Source organism: Serinus canaria, chromosome 5 (assembly GCF_022539315.1).
Source record: "Serinus canaria isolate serCan28SL12 chromosome 5, serCan2020, whole genome shotgun sequence".
NCBI classification, from domain to species: Eukaryota; Metazoa; Chordata; class Aves; order Passeriformes; family Fringillidae; genus Serinus; species Serinus canaria.
Genome location: NC_066319.1, coordinates 12,078,460 through 12,101,860, shown reverse-complemented (window position 1 = coordinate 12,101,860; position 23,401 = coordinate 12,078,460). Strand labels below are relative to the sequence as shown.

At 39.6% G+C, this 23,401-nt stretch overlaps 1 protein-coding gene across 1 annotated transcript; it reads left to right on the top strand.

The window, feature by feature from the left end:
• COPB1 (COPI coat complex subunit beta 1) lies at positions 1 to 18,455 on the top strand. Its single transcript, XM_050975362.1, has 22 exons — positions 1 to 134; positions 2,623 to 2,774; positions 3,451 to 3,680; positions 4,302 to 4,471; positions 4,635 to 4,749; positions 5,302 to 5,394; positions 5,928 to 6,065; positions 7,017 to 7,136; positions 7,564 to 7,671; positions 7,767 to 7,913; positions 8,351 to 8,496; positions 9,479 to 9,575; positions 10,161 to 10,321; positions 10,861 to 10,981; positions 11,336 to 11,563; positions 11,738 to 11,917; positions 12,707 to 12,851; positions 14,248 to 14,367; positions 14,692 to 14,837; positions 16,048 to 16,137; positions 16,869 to 17,024; positions 18,124 to 18,455. Exons 2-22 carry the CDS (start codon positions 2,684 to 2,686, stop codon positions 18,181 to 18,183), a joined length of 2,862 nt encoding a protein of 953 aa, XP_050831319.1. The 5' UTR covers positions 1 to 134; positions 2,623 to 2,683; the 3' UTR covers positions 18,184 to 18,455.
• The last annotated feature ends 4,946 nt before the right edge of the window (positions 18,456 to 23,401 follow it).

The window sequence follows — 23,401 nt, the reverse complement described above, 5'->3', positions numbered from 1 at the left end:
CGGGAGGCGTGTCCCGCCGCGGCCGCCGTACGCGCGATGTGGCCGGGGCGGGCGCGGCTCCACGTCAGCCATCGCCGGAGCGGCAGCGCCGCGGGCTCAGCTCCGCACCGGGACCGGCCCGACCCCACCGCCCAGTACGGAGCCGCACGGCCGGCCCGCGGCGCCTCGCGGGGCCGGGGGGGGGAGGCGGGCTCCGCTTCTCCGCTGGGCGCCGCAAGGCCCGAGGCCTTAGGGCCCTGCCGGCATCTTGCCGGTGGCCCCGGCAGGGCCCCGGGGCGCGGGCGGCTGTGGGAGGGTTTGTGGCGCCGAGAGAGCTGCGGGGCTCGGGGTTCGCTCAGGGGAACGGCAGGCGGACGCGGACATTGAGGAAGTTTTGCCTCGTAGCTTAAAATGCCCGGGTTTGGAGTGGAAGTAGGACATGATGGGAGAAATAGCCCTCAGCTGGCTGGAAATCTGTCGGGGTTTTTTTGGCAAACATTTTGAACACTCTGTGTTGTAGCTGTGCATCAGTAAAGCGGTGCATTCTCAAGGTTGTTGGTTCATTAGGTGCCCCCGTTCCTCAGGCTCCCCGGGGATGGAGGTGGCGAGCAGGCGTGGCTTTTTGTCTTCCTGGGCTCTGTAAACTCCGTAACTTACGATTCCTGTGGGGTCTGGTTGTGGTGCTCCATCCATGGACGTGTTCGAGGCCAGGGTGGATGGGGCTCTGAGCAAGCTAGTCTGGTAGTGGGCAGGAGCTTGGAATGAATTCATCTTTCAAGTCCCTTCCGACCCCAGCCCTTCAGTGACTCACCACAGGGGACAGATATTACTGCTGGAGAGTTAAAGCAGCACCATGTCTCTGTCCGTGTGGGCTCTCAATGTCTCTGGTTTCAAATCTTTGTGCTTTGCAAGGAGGAAAACTGGGTGGTGGTTCTCCCTGCCAGATCTCCCAGCTCTGTGTTTTAGGGGAGCTGTTTTTCATTGCTGCTTTTCAGAGCCATAAGTACATTCATTCATCACACTTCAGAGATATGTTTGACTGTGATTTCGGAGATTTCTGCAGCTGAGGTCTCTGTACGTGTAAAGATACCTGCCCTGCTTTCACAAGAATTTCCTTTATGGTCTGTGTGAGCTGTTCTTGTAGGTGAAGGTGCTGGCTGCAGGGCTTTGAGGCAGGAATTCTGGGTAACAGCATAGGAAATGTAAGCAAAAAAGCTGCTGCTGAGGCAGGAAAACAGTTGGGAAAGCCCTCTGAGATCATCAAATCCAACCTTTGACTGATCACCACCTTTGTGAACTGGAGCATGGCACTAAGTGCTACATCCAGTCATTTCATGAATGAGTGGTTTATGTAGATACTTGTAAGCAACAAAGTCAAGGGATCTAAGCCTTAAAATACAGAATTCATAATGGAAAGAGGAGTGTTTCCTTAAAAATTTTTATTGCAAGTATTTTTTGGGGTTGTTGTCGTGGTGCTGATAATGTGAGTTGTTTCCTTGTGTGGAGAAAGAGACAGCAGCCCAGCCCAGCACAACTTCCCTGCTCCCTGTTCAGGGTGAGGTTCTCTGGGTGCCCATTTGATGAGAAAAGGGAGTCTCAGACTTCCAGACAGTTAGTATCAATAAAAGCTGATTTATTTTTGACACAATTTCTGTAGAAAGTACGAAATTGCTCATGTAATAAACAGTAACAGTTTTCTTTGCTGTGCTTGTCAGTGTGGTATCACAACATTAGCCAAGCAAGCTCAAGCTTGAGCATTTTTCATTACTTAAGAAATAGAATAAAAGGTTGATTTGATCCTAGATGTCTATTATATAAAGAATAAACATGAGAATGAGGATTGATACAACAAAAGGGTTGATTTGATCCTAGATATCTATTATACAAAAAAAAACCAAACATGAGAATGAGAATTGAGCCTAATAGCAGATTTCATTACCTGGGCTGCCAGGCATGCAGCAGCTTTGATAGATCTCTAGCCTTCTTGTCCTTTTTCACCATAAAAATACTTGGTTTCCTCATTAGTGTCTAGTGGAGACAGTAGAGTTGAGCTGATCTGATGATCCCTGGCAGGTAAAATGCTTCTCTCTCAGTCACATTGTCTTCTCTCCTATCCTTGGTTTCTGCTCTCTTGGATCTCATGCTCATCTTCAAAGCCTCCTGCATAGACTTATTCAACTTGTTATTTGAGTGCAGAACTTTATATTTTCTTTTTTTTCTTTTTTTCTGTGAAGTTTTTCAGCTGATTCTGCAGCTTGGGTCATTCACCTGGAGGGGCACAGGAGTGCAGGGAAGATAGTGGGGATATACAGCTGGGATCAGGGAATGACTGCAGGAGGGAGAAGCTGCTGCATCCATTTGGCTTCAGTCAGGTGTCCTGTACACTTCTGTTATCCCTGACTGTGCCAAAATATTGGAAAAATTTTGGGGTTTTTTTTGTTGTCTCTGAAAAATGCCATGCTCTTCATCTTTATGGTGCTCACAGGAATATTTTAGGGTAACAGCAAAGCAAGAAAGCTTTTTCATGCAGCTTCTCAAGAAACCCAGCAATCCCTCCAAGCCATTAAGTCAGTTATAATAATGCTTTTGTGTTTGTTAATAAAATCTTTTAACTTTGGGATGGTTTTGTTTGCCTGGTTTTAGGTTGTCTGACATTTGTGTGAAAATAATTCTTCCCTTGAGAGAATTGCTGTAACCAAGAGCCATGACTGCGGCAGAGAATGTGTGTTACACATTAATCAATGTTCCCATTGACTCAGAGCCACCTTCTGAAATCAGCTTAAAAAATGACCTAGGCAAGTATTGGCAGTGACTGAAGAATACTCCATCTTACCTGAATTATTCTCTCATTGTGCCTTTCCTAGAGTATCGTTTACATTTTGTAAGCTAAACCAAGTCAGTTTCATGTTTATTTTCTGTTGGGTTCTGGATGATGTGTGTTCCTCTGTTTGATGTGTTTTGAGAAACTTCATATTATTTTATGTGCTTCAGTGTACTCCGCAGTCTGTGAAAATCTGAATTTTTTTTTTTTTTGAGTGTTTTAAGTAATACCTGCTTGGGCTAAGGCAGATCTGAGCAGATTTTTTTGGAACAAGCAACAAATTTTGTTGTCACTTGTTCAATGCACTGTGGAATGTGCTGGCCAAAGCAGCAGTGTTGGCATCTGATATATGTGTGACACCAGAGCACATTGTAGTATCCTAGTACAAATTAAAGCATTTAAACAGCCTTGGGATTTGAACTTTTTCAATTCCAATATATAGATCTTCTGATTATTCCATGAATTCCATCCTTATTTTTAAATATCTATTGCTTTCTGTTTATCCTTTAATAGAAGTAAAGGCATAGATTTTATTGATGTGCTGTATTTCACTCCTTCAGAGGAGTTTGTCTCATCTGACACTGAGGATCAATATTCCTGTTAAAGTAATTGTGACATGTCAGCCTTCCTCACTTCATTTCCTTCTCTAGAAAAAGGAGATGTCAAGTTGAAGACAGAGGCCTTGAAGAAGGTGATCATTATGATTCTGAATGGTGAGAAGCTGCCTGGGCTCCTGATGACCATCATACGTTTTGTGCTGCCTCTCCAAGACCATACCATCAAAAAGCTGCTGCTTGTCTTTTGGGAGATCGTGCCAAAGACCACTCCAGATGGCAGGCTCCTGCAGGAAATGATCCTCGTGTGTGATGCATACAGAAAGGTAGCCTCTTGGTTATTTCATTGCTTGTGTTCCTCTGCTGGATCTTTGTAGAAAGGGTAGCATTTTATGTTACTGAATAAATATAAACATTTTTTACGCTCAACATTTCCTTCCTATCAGTTGTGTCTCAGTGCTTCAGAAATGGATAACTGCAGATAGGCAGCAGACCTGCTACCAAGGAGTTTTGTATTCTTACTGGTACAACTTAACAAAAATTTAGTGCTCTGTTTCCTTGTCAGTGAACGTTAAAGGTGAGGGGTAACATAGTTACCATCTTCCAGGAATCTTGGGACAAACCATGGGTCATATACCAACTATTGTGGTATATTTGGAAAACACCTTCATAAAGATATTAAGGAGCTTCAACTTTGGGAATGTGTTGGGAAAATATAATCCAGAAAAAAAAATCCTACAGGCTTTGTAAGTTTTGTTGCACATAAATACATATTTTTAAATATTGTGGGGCAGCAGTGCTTTAGGAAAGCATTTCTTGAGAAAACAGTGAGGTGTCGTTGGGGAGGCTGGGAGCTTGTACCATGGGAGAGCTGAGTGTGGGAGAAGGTGCTAAGTGCATTCATCTGGAGAGTCTGGGATCTGAAATATGTTTCCTGTTGCTTTTAGGATCTTCAGCACCCCAATGAGTTTATCCGAGGCTCCACCCTGCGCTTTCTGTGCAAGCTGAAGGAAGCCGAGCTGCTGGAGCCCTTGATGCCGGCCATCCGCGCGTGCCTGGAGCACCGGCACAGCTACGTGCGCCGCAACGCCGTGCTGGCCATCTACACCATCTACAGGTACCACACTAACCAGGCACAGTCCTGCACACACAGCATCTGGACTGCCTTCAGTTCTTGAGAGCTCCAGTATTTATCACTCCCTAATGTGCTGTTCAGAATTTTTATCTTTGTTTGCCTACTCCGTGCCAGTAGCTCTTAATTATGTTTTTTTCTTCTAAAGGAACTTTGAGCATCTTATACCTGATGCTCCTGAACTGATTCATGATTTCTTGGTGAATGAGAAAGATGCAAGCTGCAAAAGAAATGCATTTATGATGCTAATTCATGCAGATCAGGTAATATACCTGCCCTTAAAATCATTTGGTTTAATAATTGTAAATATGCTGGGTAACTAGCCAGTAGTTTGTTGGTAGTATAAACTACTTGTATTCATAAAAAACCCCATGTATGGTAGTGTTAATGCTTTTGTGGGATATTTGGTACTGATAATGTAGGTATTTAGTGCTCTGTTTTAAAGGAGAACTACTCTATTTGGTGAAGGTGCTGAAAAATGTGAGCATAACCTCACTGAGAAGCACTCCATTATCTGCTGTTCTAAAGCTTTTGTAGTTTCATGAGAAAGAAATGGAAGTGTCGGTTAAGTGTTTTGGATTACTTGTTCTACAGGCAATTGCTTTTTGTGCCTAATTACCATTAGTTTGTGTCTCTTTTTACCCTCTGTAGGCAGGATGGATTATTTTGCTCTTTAGGTCTACAGTGTTTTCCTAAATTGTTGAAGCATTGCATAAAGGCTGTTTTGTATTTTGATTTTTAGCATGTGTTTTTATTTAAAATTCAGTTGAGTGAGCAAACTCTGATTAACAGAAAATAATTTATTTTCTTTGTAGGATCGAGCTTTGGATTATTTGAGTACGTGTATTGACCAAGTACAGACCTTTGGTGACATACTGCAGTTGGTTATTGTTGAACTAATTTACAAGGTAAAAGGGAAATGTTGTGGCACATTTAAAATAGATGGCACATGTTAATTTACAGAATTATATTAGACTGTTTTTTAAAAGGGATAGAATGTTGCTGGGAAAGGAATTTAGCTGGCTTCTTGTCCATGTCAGGAATATGTCCTTGCTTAATAGAGCTGAATAAAACTTGTCTCTTGAAATGATAAAGAGCTCAAGTGTGCACTCTGCAGAGCAATAAGTCTCACCAGATTTGCTGTGATGGATACAGTATTATCAGAGTGCTCTTCATGGGCATGAGCAGGGCATCTCTTACAGAGGCTGTTAGAGGCTCTGCCCTTCCTTTTGATTGGAGATTTTAAGACTCTGTAACATTACTCAGAGTTGTTGAAAACAGCTTTTGAAATTAGACTTTTACAGCTGTGAATGACACTTCCTGTCACCAGAAAAGGTTGTCACCTTTTGGGTAATTTTTTCCTCTCTGTAAGATAGTGGAGCAGTGAGCTGTAGGATTGCTCTTTTCTTTGTGTGCCAACTGTGGATCATTCTTTTTTGAGGTCTGTCACGCGAATCCATCGGAGAGAGCTCGCTTCATTCGCTGCATCTACAACCTGCTGCAGTCCTCGAGTCCTGCAGTGAAGTATGAGGCTGCAGGTACTCTGGTTACACTCTCCAGTGCACCCACAGCAATCAAGGTATGAAAGTGATGTTTGCAGCTCTTCGGTAGCTTCTAGTGCACTGAAGTGAACGCTGTGTACTGCATGTTGATACTTGGGAGGGAAGGCTTTAGTAACACTTCTCATATGAAACACTCTCCTAAAATATCTCTTAGAACTGGTCACATAAAAGACTGAGCAGACCTGGAGCTAGTGGATTTCATGTCTCTTTGGTAGGGGACAAGCTTGAATACTGTGCAGACTGTTGGGCCAACCTACGGTCTACTTGGCCTAGTTAGCAAAGCAGACTACAGCTGAAGATTTCAGAGATTGGATGAAATTTTTTACTCATGAATATGACTCATTTCAGACCAGGGTAGAAGCATAAAGCAGTGAAGAAGCATAATCAGTGTTCATTACTGATTGACCTGGGGTTCTTAGTTTTATGTTTCTATAGCTGATAGTTGAGGATCACTTGGAAATTTAGAATTTGTATGGAAATTTAAAAGATAGGTTATGCATAGATTTAGAGCATTGTAAATAGTAGCTTCCAAAGATCAGGGGGGAGTATGAATTCCAGCATTCTTGGTTTGGCATACTCACTTTTGTTAAGTAGCTACAATGTACATAGAAGCTGTTATTAAAACCTAATCTAGGTAGGCTAATACTGCCAACTCTTTTAAGTTGGTTTTCATGCCCTGTTGCATATTTCACAGCTGACCCAAAGCATGTCAGATAACCTATCTTTTATCTGTCTTTGAATTTGAAGTCAAGTCTGTGTACTGTAAGCTGATGCCATTGTGAGCCTTCATGTGATTTTTAAAACATGGTGAACAAAAATTTTTAAAGTCTGTTTATCAGGTTAATTTCTGTGACAACTCTAAGTAGCTGCTTTAATAGTAAAATAGGAGTCTTTTCCTCAATTTCAGAAATTTTCCAGTTTATCCTCTTCATGACTTAAGAAATTGGTTTTGATCCTTTTAATTTTAGGCTGCTGCCCAATGCTACATAGATTTGATTATTAAAGAAAGTGATAATAATGTGAAACTGATTGTCTTGGATCGGTTGATTGAGTTGAAGGAGCATCCCTCCCACGAGCGAGTGCTGCAGGTATGTGGGCTGTCTCTTTTCCTGTAAGCCTTAGGAAAGAAAAGCCTTCAATAACAACAAATCTCCCAGCTTTTTGCAATGCATGGAGGAAAGAACTGAAGTTTCAATTTCCTGTTGGTATGTTTTTGAACATATATTGGATGGACTTCTATGTTTATGACTTGGCTGCTTTTATTGTCTGCATAAAAATTAACAATGACAAATGCTGTCCTGGTTGTGAGGTTTAATGGTGTAGCTGCGTAGGAGACTTCTGTGTAAATGTATTAAATGAACCCTGAGGTGCTCTAATGCCTGCTGCTTGCTTGTCAGTAGATCATATATTATGTATTCAGAAAGGCTTTGAAAATCATTGAGGAGGGAAAATTAAAATTGTATGAAGAGGAAATAATTTAAAATGGCAAAATACTTTACTTTGTTATTATTTCAGGATCTAGTTATGGACATCCTCAGAGTGTTGAGCACCCCAGATCTAGAAGTGCGCAAAAAAACCCTTCAGCTGGCTCTGGATCTTGTGTCTTCAAGAAATGTGGAGGAGGTAAATTATATGTGCTTTTAATTCATTACACTGTTTTCTCTCTTTTGAAAAATGTCTCTTTTTTTAAAAAACATTTGATTTGATCTTTTCTGCAGCTTGTGATTGTTCTGAAGAAGGAAGTGATTAAAACTAATAATGTGACAGAGCATGAAGATACAGACAAGTACAGACAGCTCCTGGTTCGGACACTGCATTCCTGTAGTGTTCGCTTCCCAGACATGGCTGCAAATGTTATTCCAGTGGTATGCAAATATTTCAGTATATTCTCATTACATGTCTTACACCTATACCCAGCAAATGCAGAATTGCTGAAGCTGAGGTGTTCCTACTAGTGGCCTCATAATGAGCCTCACAAGAACCAATGCTATTTTTAATTCCTAAAGAAACATAAAACTTTTGATGCTGTAATTATTTGTCCTCTGAAACTATTACTGTATTTTTGAAGAACATGAGCTGAAGAGGACCTTTAAAAATGCAATAATTTGTATGACTAGAAAAACAGTTTGGGAATGTGATAATTCGTACTTGTTTGGAATGTACTTACTTAAGGTTGTTTGATTTCAGTTTTTTTCACTGGAGATACATAAGGAGTTTTATTTTTCTGAACACAGAAGGGAAGTGTTATTGTACAAACTTCTCAGTGCTGCTGTTTGTGCTGATGTTCAATCTTCCATGGCAGCTGATGGAGTTCCTTAGTGACAACAACGAAGCGGCAGCCGCCGATGTCCTGGAGTTTGTGCGGGAAGCGATCCAGAGATTTGAAAACCTCAGACCTCTTATTGTTGAGAAGATGCTTGAAGTCTTTCATGCTATTAAATCTGTCAAGTGAGTCCAGAATATGATATCAAACAGACTTGGGAGCACCTGTGGCTCACTTGCATTAAATGTATATTGTCATTAAATATGTACCAAAATCCACATTACCCACACAGAGTGACTCTGAGCCTAGATATTTTAAGGTAGAGGATTTCTAGGTACAACTTTCTTCTTGCCTGCTTGTGCAAGAGATAAATTGGGTGTTTGTTGCATTAAATAAATGAAATGAACTCAATTTTAATTTCTATAATGCACTTGATAATTGTAATTCCACTTTCTAGGAAGTAGTGTTGTTGATGAAGGTCAAACATAAAGTAATATATTTGTTGAAACAGAATTCCTAAGGAATTTGCACTTGTAGACAACTGGAAATACTGTACATTTATTAGAAAACCTAATCTAACATAGACTGAGCTTTACAAACTATAAAGCTATTTAAGTACCTTTCAGGGCTCTAAAAACTTTTCTTGCCGATGGATCTGTAAAGGTTAAGTCATACGAAAACTTCTCTGTGTCAGAAGAGCACTCTGTCATTCTCCTACTAGGCAGAAAACTCTGAATCCCATCTCCATTGTAATCTCATTAAGTGGAGAAAAAATCCCTCTGAAGCTTTGCTATTCTTCTCCTAATATTCATTCTTGTTCTGGTTTTTCATTTTCTCCTGTATAATGGAAAAAATAGTTTGTCTCAGTTAAATGGAGAATTTAGAGCTGACTTTATTCACATGCAGTGGAGTATTTCATTATGATCACAATGAAATTTAATTTTGTGTTGTTTCAGGTAATAAATATGTAGCAGAGACTATATCTAATTTGATGTACTTTTTCATGAGTTTACTGAGGCTTAAAAGATAACTGCTTTTGTCAGTTGTGTCCTTTTGAATTTGTCAAGACTGGCCTTTACTATGCAATAAATCACTTTAAATCACTTTTCTTGGTGCTAGTTTGAGTATATCACAAAAGCATGATTTAAGTTACTGTTCTTGTCTCAGGATTTATCGAGGAGCATTATGGATCCTTGGAGAGTATTGCAGCACAAAGGAGGATATACAAAGTGTGATGACAGAGGTTCGCAGATCACTTGGAGAGGTGTGTATATTTGGGGGTTTTTGTGTTTCCTGGCTCTTTGTGGCTTTTCCTGCCATTATGCTGTGAGTTTTCTAAGAAAAGGTGTTTTAGAAAGATCAAGTAAGATGTAAGTGTATTGGGGACTTGTGATGTGTAATGGCATGTGCACAGGAAATCTGAAGTAAAAAGCAGTCAGGGTTTGGCATGCATTACTCATTTTTTTCAAGTAGCATACTTGAGCTGAGCATAAGTGATATCTGTTAAGAGAAGAGTTGGGAAATTCTTTATTTCAGAAAATTATGGCACCTTTAAGATATGATTTAATTATATCCAGTAGCCTAGGAGTGCTTTAAGTCTGGGTTGTTCTGAGAGAAAGATTGCTCTGACAAAATAAATTCATCAATGAGAGCTTTATTGCATGTGTAGGAAGCTTCTGTATGTATTCCAATATCTGTTTATTTCCTCAAATTCTTCCCAAACTGATGCACTGTAGCTGACCTTTTAGTTATAAAAACCTCAGTAATGCAGATAATTTTTATTAAAACCTGCAGAACAAAAACATATCTTTTATTTTAATTGTAACATTTGCTTCCTGCTCATTTCTAGATCCCAATAGTAGAATCTGAAATCAAGAAAGAAGCTGGTGAGCTCAAACCTGAAGAAGAGGTGTCTGTGGGTCCAGCCCAAAAGTTAGTGACAGAGATGGGCACTTATGCAACACAAAGTGCTCTTAGCAGTTCCCGACCTGCCAAAAAGGAAGAAGACAGGTATTTGTGATTTCATGCTTGGCCAGGAATGACTTGGTTAATTTTTATCTTTGTTTATTTGAGTGGTGTTATCTGTCATACAGAGTTCAGTGGTTGAGGGAGTTTCCTGTTTTAAGGTATTATCCCAGCTAGATAGAATAGGAAGTTGCCCAATTGCTTAGGATTTGTATTCAAAGCTTACTGTACAAATAAGTGCTTTATTAATTGTGATGTCCTGAATTCTATTTGATTTTTTTACATATAAAGTTCTCTCACAGTTTTAGTTGGATACAGAGATACTGCCTTTAGATTAAAATATTTTCTTCTCTTTATATCATCTTGCACTCCTGCACCTCTCTCTCCCTAGTGTACATGGTAATGATTGTGTGACTTGTAAAAATCTCTGTATCTAGAAAATTACTTTGAGAAGGAAAAAACCTGACCTTGTGAGCTGTTTCAAACTTGTTTTGCTTGCACAGTATGAAAGTTAAAGTATCAAGAGAAGTAGGCTGAAGATTGTCATCCACAAGTAGTTTTCTAAGGATTATTTGTCTTTGCAGACCTCCCTTACGAGGATTCTTGCTGGATGGAGATTTCTTTGTTGCAGCTTCTCTTGCTACAACTTTAACCAAGATTGCTTTGCGTTATGTGTCCCTAGTTCAGGAAAAGAAGAAACAAAATGTGAGTCATGTCTTGTGTTTTCACATTTAAGGAAGAGCTGCTTTTTGCCTCTTTTCTGTTACAAAGATGCAAAATGGGTTAAGTCCAAAGTGAAGTGCCAGTTATGTGATTGGATAATAATGATAGCTTGGATCACAAACAGGACCTGCTGCTTTCCTGCCATTCTACCTAGACAGTCTCTAAATCATTCTGCTTGGTTTCAGATAGCAAGCACTAAAAAGCTAAGTAATCTGTTCAGAGATGTTATGGTTTGAATATTATGCACCTTTTCCTAAATTAGTTAGAAGTCAACATTTCTTTAAAGCTGTGGAAAATGCAATAACCTTCCTCCATTCTCTTTGTGCTCCTTCTCAGTCCTTTAATGCTGAAGCAATGCTGCTGATGGCCACTATTCTCCACTTGGGAAAGTCTTCTCTTCCCAAGAAGCCAATTACAGATGATGATGTGGATCGTATTTCGTTGTGTCTGAAAGTGTTGTCAGAATGTTCTCCTCTCATGAATGACATTTTCAACAAAGAATGCAGGCAGTCCCTCTCTCACATGCTGTCAGCCAAGCTAGAAGAGGAGAAACTTTCCCAGAAGGTGAGCTGTTTTCAGTGTAACCATAAACACTTGGAGTTTCTACAGGTGTTCACATCCAAGCTGGTCCCAGAAATGTCACCATTTGACTCTGTATAGGTCAGCCATTATTTGACTGTTTTTCTGTGCTAAGGAATGGAATTCACTGTGAATTCTTGAATTACTCTCTTCCTGCAGAAAGAATCTGAGAAGAGGAATGTGACAATTCAGCCAGATGATCCCATTTCCTTCATGCAGCTTACTGCTAAAAATGAAATGAGCTCAAAAGAAGACCAGTTCCAGCTTAGCCTTCTTGCAGCAATGGGAAACACACAGAGGAAAGAGGCTGCTGATCCTCTTGCTTCCAAACTTAATAAGGTAGTGAGAAATCAGTGCTTTAATTATATACATGGGATCACTTTGGGAATTGCAGATTGGAACTGATGAACCAGACTATGCTGCTTGATTGGAAGACCCAGTTATATCCTGGTTGGGATCAGGAGAAAAAGAAAAGCACATGTGCTTATAGTTGTTACCCTCTCAAATGGGGAGAGGAAGAACAAGAAGGAGACTTGATTAGTGCTGAGCTGCTAGAATGTGGAGAAGAAATTAGGGTGTGCTGCATTGAAATCCCAGTAAAGTTCACAGGGAAGGCAGCAAGGATGCCAGAAATTATTAAGATCCCCTTTCTTTGGCTGCTGTATCCTATTGCCAAGTGCAGTGCATCCTTATTTCACTCTTTATGCCTTTTTTTTTCTGTAGATTAGCAGAACCTGCTGAGGAGGTTTAAAGAGAAGAAATCACTTGAGTAATTCATTAGTTTTTGAAAGAATGGATAAATTCTTTTTTATGTTTAAAATTACCTTTTAATTTTAAGTCAGGATTTCTTTGTCCTGCTGATCATCTTAATAATAAATAGCATTACAGTTCATATTTTAGAAACTTACTAGTTCAAAATCTGTTTCATCTGGAGAGGGTTTATATGTGTATATAAACATATAGTTTGTATGCAGAGGGACACGTGAAGGAAGGCAACTTGTTTTAGAGGCCCATAATAAATAATAATCAATTTAAGTGTGCTCGATTCTTATTTTTTTGTCATTGTTTGAATGACTCTGTGTTTTAAACTGGTTTCTGAGGAGGTGAATCCCTTGGCTTGTGTGACAGGTCACTCAGCTGACAGGTTTCTCAGACCCTGTGTATGCAGAAGCCTACGTCCATGTCAATCAGTATGACATCGTGCTGGATGTGCTCGTGGTCAACCAGACCAGTGACACCCTGCAGAACTGCACCCTGGAGCTGGCCACGCTGGGTAAGGAGGGCTGCATGCTGCTAACCCAGCAGCTCTGAGCTTTTGGGAATTGGCCATTGCCCTGCTGTAAGGAATTCCTGAAACCCTTACAAAGTGATGCCAGTTAGTCACCATTTTGAATACCTTTAAAAATATACTGTTTTACATATTTGGTGGAAGTTTCCATGTACTGACAGTGCAATCTGATGATATAAACCATAGTCAGATTTTATCACTAAAAAGTGCTCCATTTTCCCTTCTCCTTTTTTCCTGAGATACAGACAGGTTTTTTTGAGGTACTTGTTTTCATTGTGCATAGACAGGAAAATAAAAATAGGTCAAAATCCCAACTGGTATGGAGCAGAAAGCCGTCTACCCTAGGTGGTTTTTGCACTCAGCTTGAAGTACTTAAATACTGCATTTACTCAACTGAAACCATTCCCTGTACCAACAGCTGTATCAGAGTCTTGCTTGGACAATACTGAGGCTTCATTAACTTCTCTTAGAGGAGTCACTGGAGCAGATAATTAAAGAACAGTAACCAGTTTCTTATTAGTTGTCCTTTGCTTTGGCAGTCAGGAGCTGAAATACATTTACAATATGCTAGAAGAACTCATGTTGTGTGCTTTTCACTATTGTAAACGTGACTGGAGGGGCATAACCTTTCTCCTAAGATTTACAAAATCTTTTGATTAGACTGAGGGTGGAAATAAATCAAAGGGATGCATTATTTAATGGGTTGTATTTTTTATTTGTCAGCTCAGTAAAGTGGAATTCTGTATTTCCCAGCTGATGTACTGCTAAAGCTGACTTGAGGCATCACTCCCATGTGTGGAGCTCATGCTGTTCATGCTGTGTTCTCAAGTTGCAGTTTAATGGAACTAAAGAGTCTTTCCAATTGCTTGCTGAAGGATTAGTAAAAATGCACCGCTTAGTGTTTCCTTGGAGCAATTATATGCAGAATCAGGGGGATATTTTGACCTTTTTGTAAATAGCTTGGTGCCTGTACTGCTGGACATTGTACTTTGGATTTGAGGCACTTCACTATAGGGCTAGGCCTTATGATGATGTCAGTGGTTAAAATACAAGGTAGAATTAACCATTTCCTTGTTAAAAATGATTACTAAACTCCATCAAAAGTTCATTTAATTCAGTATCTGTATTTGTTTTCAGTGGGGTTTGGGTGAACACAACAATATTTTAACTGAAATTTGTATATAATGTAATTTATCTTGCAATTATGAAACTAGTAAAAAAAAACAAATTCCAAGTCAATTGATATCTTTATGGTGGTGTTTGTGCAGGTCTATAGATGCAAAAATTGAATGACAATAAAATACAAAGCTGTTGTTCAGTAGCTTGGCTCATTGTATGCTGCTAGCATTCCCTGATTTCATCTCCCAATTTCTTTACATAGGTGACTTGAAACTTGTGGAAAAACCATCTCCTCTGACACTTGCTCCACATGATTTTGCAAACATTAAAGCTAATGTCAAAGTCGCTTCTACAGAAAATGGAATAATTTTTGGTAATGTTGGTAAGTAAACAATTTCAGTGGGCAAAATTAGCACGAATGCATTGCATTTGTAACTGCTTAATGAGCTCAAAAATAAATAAAGCCCTTCATATTGAAAGAAGAAATTAAATTACAATGTAAGAATATTTTGTGATGATTTAAAAAAAATCTGTATCACTGTTATTTAAAACCATCAGAGAATGTGCTACCTTTAGGATGATTGTCAGCATGAGATTGAGCTAGGGTTGACTGTTGTTAACTGGCAGATGGTAGCTCAGCACCCTTATTAAGGTGCAAATTGACTTTTTGGAACATTCAGAAATGCTTTTGTGTGTTCTCTTGCAGTGTACGATGTCTCTGGAGCAGCCAGCGACAGAAACTGTGTGGTTCTCAGTGATATTCACATTGACATCATGGATTACATCCAGCCTGCTTCCTGTACAGATGCTGAGTTCAGACAGATGTGGGCAGAATTTGAATGGGAAAACAAAGTTAGTTTTTGGGGTTTTTTCTATGTTACCTTGTTGATGAGATACAATTCTGTCTCTTGTTCTACAGCAGCATTATCTATTTCCACATGAACCTCATTCAACATCCTCATTGGATATTTGCCTCAAATAGCTTATTCTCTTATAGCTATCTTATCAGTTTCACAAGCTTAGCAATGCAGTAACTGGGGTTTTGGCTTGCAAAAGAGGTTGTGTGCATTGAGCTTTACCTCCTGTATGGAAGCTGTCCAAGCTGACTGGTGATTGCTGTGTGTTTTGGCTCAAAGGTGAGATGGCAACAAGTGTAAGTTTGTGCTGAGGCTGTACAATTACTCATGCTGCTCAGCCTCTCCAGTTCTAGTCACATTGTCTTGTGGGTTGCAAGGGACCTTCTAAAGGACTTGTTTAGAAGGTCCTTTAGTCTCCTGCCAGGGGGACAGGAACATCTTTCTTTTACTTTGCTACTTTGTAGATCAGCTGTAGCATAAAGTTCTGGGTGCTGTATAAGACCAGCAAGACAGTAGTTACTTCATAGTAACTGAGGGTGCCCTAACCTAAAAAAAAGGGTTTAAGGGAGATGATACCATAAAGGAAGGGACTAGAAACATTAAACCAGAGTGGGATGAACTGTAGCCTTCTGTGGTACATAGGTGTGCTCACTTGAGACTAGGTTTAAATGTCTCAGGGCAAACTTGTGCACAATATATTGTAATAGATGATATTTGAAGCCTTAGTAATTTGTAAACTCCTCCTAAGAGAGATGTTAAAAAACAATTTAAAAAACAAAGCCAAGGCAGCCCAGAGAGCTTTGTTGCTAGAAGGGGAGGATGAAAGGAATCTTTAGCCCTGGTTAAAAGCGAACTTTGGACTAGGTGTTGCTTTTTCTTGTTCCGGCAATGTGTAAACTGTATTCAGACAAGGAGTCCACTGTTTGCTGTAGAGAGTCTGTATGTTCAACAGAGTATCATGTTCACCCAATAGATTTTAGAAACCATGGTAATAGCTTGAAATTCTCCATCTTAACAAGTGGAGGGCAGGAGGGAAGACTTCCTGTGATGCCACCACATAGTGGGAAGTGCATGCAGATTACTGAATGTGCTGTTCCTCAAGGAGGAATGTGGAAGTGATCTCCTTTATAGAGCCCTGAAGAAGAGATTTCATAAATACCTGAGGTGCTAGTTAAAGTAATTGCCTTTTTCTTTCCTTCTTGAAGGTAACAGTGAATACAAATATCATTGATTTAAATGAATACTTACAGCACATACTGAAGTCAACCAATATGAAATGCCTGACTCCAGAGAAGGTGAGTTATTTCTTGGAGAGTTTTAGATAACTTTTTTAGTTCCTGTGCTTTATTATTTAATTTGTTCAACATTTGTTGTTAATATTTTTAGAAATGCCTGCTTACAAAATGAAATAGTACATATACCTCAAAGCTTTTGCTTTGAAATGAATAAAAGCAGATAAACGTTCCCAAAATTGTCTGCTGTCTTAAGGTGGAAAATCAGAATGTCCATTTTGATTCATAGCAGCTAAGCTGTAGCACAGACTTGATGGGACCATCTGTTCACATAAAGGGGTTTTCTGGTAGCTTCATATTTCTTCCTCTCTGACAAAACTTACCTTTCTTTTGCCAGTTTAGCCTTCTTGTTGTAAAGCAAAATAAATACATAGAATAGCTACTTGCTGTTAAGGCAGAGCATCTATGATAGCTATTGCCTATTACATATATAGTAACCAAATTAAGTATAGTAGCTATTTAGCTTCTGTGCCATCTTGCTGTTGGTTAAAACAAACCATAAAATGCCCTCCTGCCTTGTCTTGATGAATTCTATAGACTGCATAATTCCCAATAGGAATTCTAGAAAAAGGCCACCAGTTTCCCAGTGCATGATTCCCATGTGTTACAAAACATTGCACCTGAAGAAAGAAGTATAAACATGATACATTGATAACTGCCTAGCAAACTTAGGGTGAACTAAAGTGTGTTCAGAGGATTTTGGTCTTTTAAGTGTTCCCATGTGCTTTCCATAGGCCCTTTCAGGCTATTGTGGCTTCATGGCAGCCAATCTTTACGCCCGTTCCATCTTCGGGGAGGACGCCCTGGCCAACGTGAGCATTGAGAAGCCGATTCACCTGGGGCCGGAGGCGCCTGTCACGGGCCACATACGCATCCGGGCCAAGAGTCAGGTAATGGGGCTTGCCATCCTCACCCTTTTAGGGCAATGGACCAAGCACTCCTAAACACCTGCAGATTTTTGACTCTCTTTTCTCCTGGTGTGTTACCATAAAATAGGCCTTTGTGCCAAGATTTCCCAATTTGGTCCATAGTGCTGCAATAGCGTGTTGTATTTTATGTGCTTCTAAATAAAGAGCAAGTATTCCCCAGGGTTACGTGATGTTTTTCCTACCAAATTGAACATTTCAGTGTCACACAAAAAATAAATTTTATGCATGTAATTGCTATTCACTGATTCTCTTTAAAAACAACAAAACCAAATCCCAGGGTTTTTAGTAGGAGCTTTTCTGTAGATATATGTGTCTGCTTCGAATTTTAGAGTTCCTACCTCCCAACTAAAAAAAAGACTGGGATCTGGGATAAATAAAGCAAAAACACTAGTGTAAAATAAAATGATTTTAAGCAGTGTATAATAAAGGAGTACCTGAGAATTTTCATATTCAAAGAAAACATTTCGTTTATGTCACTACAAAGATTTTGGTCTGGTTTAAATTAGTTTCTGATATGTCACAGTGCCATTTCATAAGACTGCATTCAGTTACATATACCAGCATGGTTTCATCTTGAAATCATTATGCTATTGAATATGTGGATTTATTCATGCAGTTTCTTTTGATGATTCTTCAGTTTTTGTGCAATATTAATCTGGCTCTGTGATTAAAGAATTTTCCATAGCTGTGGTGCACTGAGTGTGCTGGTATCAGCACTGGGACTTTCAACAGTTGAATTTCAGTAACTGGACAGGCAGTTGTAATTTCTCCCCTGGTAGTCCTCTTTCAGTTGGTGGGAGGTCAAAAGGTTAAAATAGGTTTTATTCTTCTGCTTTTCATGTTGATAACACATGTAACAGTTGCCAGCTCAGTTAAGTTTCATTGTCTCAATAACTACGAAATAACTACAAAATGTACAAAGAAGTGAGCAGCTAGAAATTTCCATGCCACTGATTTAATAGATTTCTATACATGGAACTTGCATTTTAATATAGATGAGATAAAGTTCTTTTCAAGTGAAGTATTTGTGTCATGATTGTTGTTTTCCTTTTCCTTACAGGGAATGGCCCTGAGCCTTGGAGATAAGATCAATCTGTCTCAGAAGAAGACAAGTTTATAAATTTTACCTAATGTCTTTTCAGGTCTTTTACAGTTTAACAGTAGGTATGTGGCTTTTGGGATCCAGAACATCTTATATTCTTCAGTGTTCTGTAATTGTAGAAGCCAGGCTTTTGAGCTGAAAGCATTCCAGCAGATAATTTATAGTTTCTCCATGATTGATATTGGGCAAATTTTAAATCTCCAGGTTTTTTTTCTTTGTCCTGGAAGTCATGTTTTCTTTGTCTCTAATATATACTGATGCTCACAGTACAATAAACAAGTTATACCAGTTCTGTTTTGTCTGTAAATTATAATCTCTGTATTATCTGATCAGTATTGAATATCTGTCCAGGGATACTTTGATACTCTGAGAAAGTGAGAGTCTGTAATAGCTTCAGTGTTTGCAATCATGACTAGGCCTGACTATGTGAATGTGTGATCATGATTCTTAAAATATTCTGGTATACCTAGGAGAATATATATTTGCCAACTAAATTAAAGGCTATATATTCTAGATGGTAATGTAATAACTTGGTGCAGACAAGCTTGTAGTATCAAAAAAGAGACTGGCAAAATTCAGCCCTTTCCAGCAAGGTGCAGAACCTTCAACTTGGTTTCTGAAGTGCTTTCCTAGCGTTGTTACCCTGAGTAACAAAATATTGCTGGTGGTGTTCTTATTTTTCAGTTACTGTGGAAAAGACATCCAAGTGCAGCATTAAAGCTGTAGCAGCATAAGCAGTTTTTCAGTGAATGCAGCCATTGGCCATGTGTGTGAGCTCAGGAAGAAAAGATTCAGACTCATTGTGAGCTTGCAATGAATTGCACTATGTTGAAAAGGAAGAGTTGTGAGTGAAGGTCAGGTCAGGATGTTGAAGTGAGTTAACACCATTTGGCTTCTAAATCTTATGCAGATTAGCAGTGGATTAAAACATATAACCATAGAGTGAAAATACTGTCAGCTGTATCTATTCAGCATTAATTCTGAATTTATTAAATTGTTGCAAGCAATTGCTTCTACAGAAGAGTGTCCAGAGCCAGCAGTGCTCTTCCAGTTGGCTGGAAGTCCTGCTGCTGGATTTCCACAGCTGTGACCTCCTCCAGAAGGAGGGAAGAGAATATTCTGAGTAGCTGATTCCCAAAACATTTAAAGCCTCAGTAATGAAAATACCTTTTCTTCATTCTGAATAAGCACACATGTAAATTCTGAAATGAAATAGTTAGGGCTATAGTATTTTATCTGGCTAAAGGATGGCCCTAGAAGTGCAATGCAAAACCTGAGCAGGGTTTTGCTGAATGACCTATTTATTTTTCATGTTTTGAAATCCCTGTTTGGTTCTGCAATTATTTTGTTTTTTAGTGAAAGCTCTAGCTCGTGAATAACATGATGGCAGCAAGAGCTGAAGCTCTGAGTATGCAGGACTGCCTTCATAATGTCCTTATGCCTCTGCATGAACCCACAGCAGCTGTATTCCTTTCTGGGGAGTTACTCCAAATTCACAAGGATGTAGTAGGGATAATCAAATTCTGATCTTAACTGTTCAATACTTCATAATTTGGGGTGAGGGGTGCTGATGGGAGAAAAACATTAAGAGTATGTTGTATGGGAGCTCCTGGGAAATTCCATGAATATCAGTGTGTTGCTCTGGGGTGAGTGTGGGGGATGTCTTTCTGCAGTCACTTAGAGCCAAACCAAGGTAAAAGAAAATCTTAGGAGTCCAGTGGGTGGTTTCATCTCTTCATGAAGACACTGTGAGTTGTAAGACACTAACAGAGACTGAATCATAGCTCTGTGGGCACTGACTGGTTTGGATGGGATGAATTTGCTGACCACAGCCAAGGAAAGGATGTTTTTGGAGAAGGAGAATGACTTCCAGTATGTGTTTTCCAAGCCATGCTTCACTCACAATCTGTTCTCCTCATTGGAGAATAGATAAATATCCTGGCACGTGCAGACATCCATATTTCAAGTGGCTCTTTGTCAGCTGGGAGGGGAACATAATTTTGTTTGGGATATTTTTTGCCGTCAGGATTTTATGGAAGGACATGGAAACATCTGTGCAGCAGAAGCTGCCATGACTTTGGGATTCATTTTCCACCTGCCATGCTTTCCAGTAGCTCTTCTGCAGAATTGATTTTGTACAGACATTTGCATTGGTGGCATGCATCTTTTCAGTAGCCTGAACACTAAAAATGTTAGACCTGTGTTTCATGTCTATGCTTCAGAGATGAAATTCCCTTCTTTTATACATCCATCCTATTGTGTTCTGGCTAAGCTTTTGCTCAGCAGCTCAGATAACAAATTGCTTCTGGTCTTGTGCATACAAAGGAAGATCTTGCCCAGACCATCATTCTTCAGAAGCCACTTGCAGCTTTTTCACTGCAGTAAAAGCTGGTGTACAGCTGTGGCTCTGAATTGTTCCAAACTTGGTATCAGAAGTTGTTATCTGTTTTCTGCACACCAGTGTGTATTGCATACACTGGGCTAGAGTTAAGGGAGTGTTATTCTACTGCTCTGATTTCAGAAACTTCTATGAGAACTGGAATAAATTACCAGGAGGAGTAAATGGAGCAAGAAAGCTTGCTGCTTTTCCATTAAAAGTTTTAGAAAGTCATTGCAGGATGCAGTGTTAGAATAGCAGGAAGTCAGTTTTTTCTGTATCCCTGCTTCTGATGTCCCTGCTGCCAGGAATCAGGGCCAGGTTTCTTTATTCAGGGCCTCGTGAGGATTTGTATTTATGTCTTATTTAGATGCTAACATGAGAAGCAGGAATGTTTACCTGAGGACAGGCAGATGTGGGCAACTCTTATTTGGAAGCCAAATATGACTTGGGGCTCATCCTAAGAAAGCATGAATAGGGAGACTGGATTTATAGAAACTTTATAGGCAAAAAATAAATTAAAAATCAGGCCACAGAGGAACTTAATTTGTATATTGACCTTGAGAAAGATTTGTAAGTGCTTCTGTAAAGGCAGCTTTATGCCCCCCTGAGAAATGTGAAGCCTTGTGTGAGGTGTTTGCTCTTTGTTGTGTGCTTTTTGGCACAAAGCTGCAGCTGAAAGACTCAGTCACTTAATCCTAATTGAGCAGCACCCCAGCACCAATTAAAAGCATTTTATAAATTTTTCTAAGTTTTCTTTTGTTGTTACACCAGGGGGTGCTGTCTTGCAACTGATAAATTTTCAGAGGTTGTTTTTTTGTTGTCTTTTTTTCAAAGTGCTAAGGAAGAAAGTAAAGGGTCTGGTGCAGGGGTGTGCTGCAAGTTTTGTCATAGAAGCAGTAGGGAGTAATTTTGGCCCACTCTTGGGGTCACTTCCCGTTGGTTTTTGTATATTTTTAGGTTGCCTAGCTAAGTGTAAGCAGTGCACACCAATTCACAGCTCAGATTACTAATACAGTACATCTGTTCAAACACTGCCTTGTCTCTAGAGATTTTACTTTTCTAGAGCACAGTGAGATAGATTTGGTTCTGCACAGCTGGCCTAGGGAGGATCTCCCATTTGAGAGATGTGAAAATGAATTCACTAAGAAAGGGAAGTAGGTGTAACATAAGAAATTCTAGCTGTAACTTTGCCTGTACATTTGTAATACTAACCTAGGCCGTTTTCTGTTTGAGCAAAGCCATAAAATATCCACTGTATTTCACTAGATATTTCTTTGGATTTTTTTTTATTTTGTGTATGTTCTGTAACTTGTGATTTTAAACTTCTATAAACTGTGTATATTTTTTTAATTTCATCAGTGATCCACAATTGTTAAGAGTAGAATGGAATTGCTAGCAAAATGTGATTTCGTTTTGAAAGATGAGCATAATTCTTCTAGCTATAGATTGTAGGTATTTTATAATTTGATTATGAAGTACAAATAATTTATATATATAAAAGGTAGCCATTTTATACTTGTCTAAACCAGTTACTTTAGACAGGTACAAGATCTGCAGTTTCTGTGGCTGGTAAGTGCCTATTTTGCTCTTTCTTTCACTGGAATTTCTTTTAGGGGAAGCAGAACATACTGAGCTTATTGTTATCCTGGCCCCAACTCAGAAGCAGTGTTAGTGGGTCTCACTGTTCCTGCATCTTATTCACAGTGGTTTTCAGGTTTGATGATGTTTCAGGTCTTTCCTGTAATAGCTGATCAAAGTCTGTCACAGCAGATGGTCACACTACATCTTTTCACTAAAAATGTGGTCTCTTCTTTTTCTAAGGTCTCACAGTACCAGGAGGACTTGTAAGAATTTTATCATGCTTCTGATTTTAGTTATGTCCAAAGTTTGGAAATAAATTTCAAAATGCATAACAAGTTCTTAATCTGATCTTTCTGAATAACTTCTATCACTAATATTTAGACACAAGAATAAACAGTTATTTCTGCTGTGTTGTTCTTAAGCTATATGTAAATATTTTATTACTTTGTAGAAATTTCACTCAGATGGAATTCCCCATGTTCTTTTGTTTTTCCTTCCTTCATTTTAAGTATTTTTCACTGACAATGATCTCTACATGGTCTGTCTAAAGCTACCATGATGTGTTGCGTAGGCATCCCTACTTTTAATTGCTTTTCAAATGAGATTCTTTTTTTTTTTTTTAATATCTATTGAATTCAGTGGTGCTAGTGGACCAGTTTCCTCTGACCTATGACTGAAAGAGATGAAAGGGTTGTTCATGTGCAGAAGCATGCACCATTTAGCAGGAGATTCTTTTTTGAGCCAGGAGTGTTGGGTGACAGGCCTATGTAAGCCCCTTCAAATTTGGGAGGGTAGAATTTTCACCTCAGAGGTGCCCTAACTTGTGGCAGAGCTCTGTGGGACCTGTGGGCACTGAACACCCACTGGGTTCATCTCTTTTAATAATGCAGTGCATGTTTTTAGGTGTGATCTGTTTTGCACATTCAGTAGTCTTTGGGATGGGCTCGAACTTGGTGCAGTTTTCCTTCTGGTGGGACCTGAGGTTGTGACCCAGGCCACAAACCTGTGCCTCACTGGCACCGTGGCTGCCAGGACCTGCACAGTTAGGTCTGTCTGTGGGATGTGCACCTGGGTCCAGGACATGGCAACAGCCTCACTCCTGGCCAAAACCAAGCCTAGACTTGCAGTTCCAGAATGGCAACAGGTCAGAGCAGATCAAAGCTGATCTCCAGATGAGTGTCTGAACTTCAATTCAGCCATGAGCTAACCTCTGTCTTTCCTACCTCATGCAGAGAAGTAGCTGCCTGCTTGAGGCATTGCCCTATGCTCTGAGAC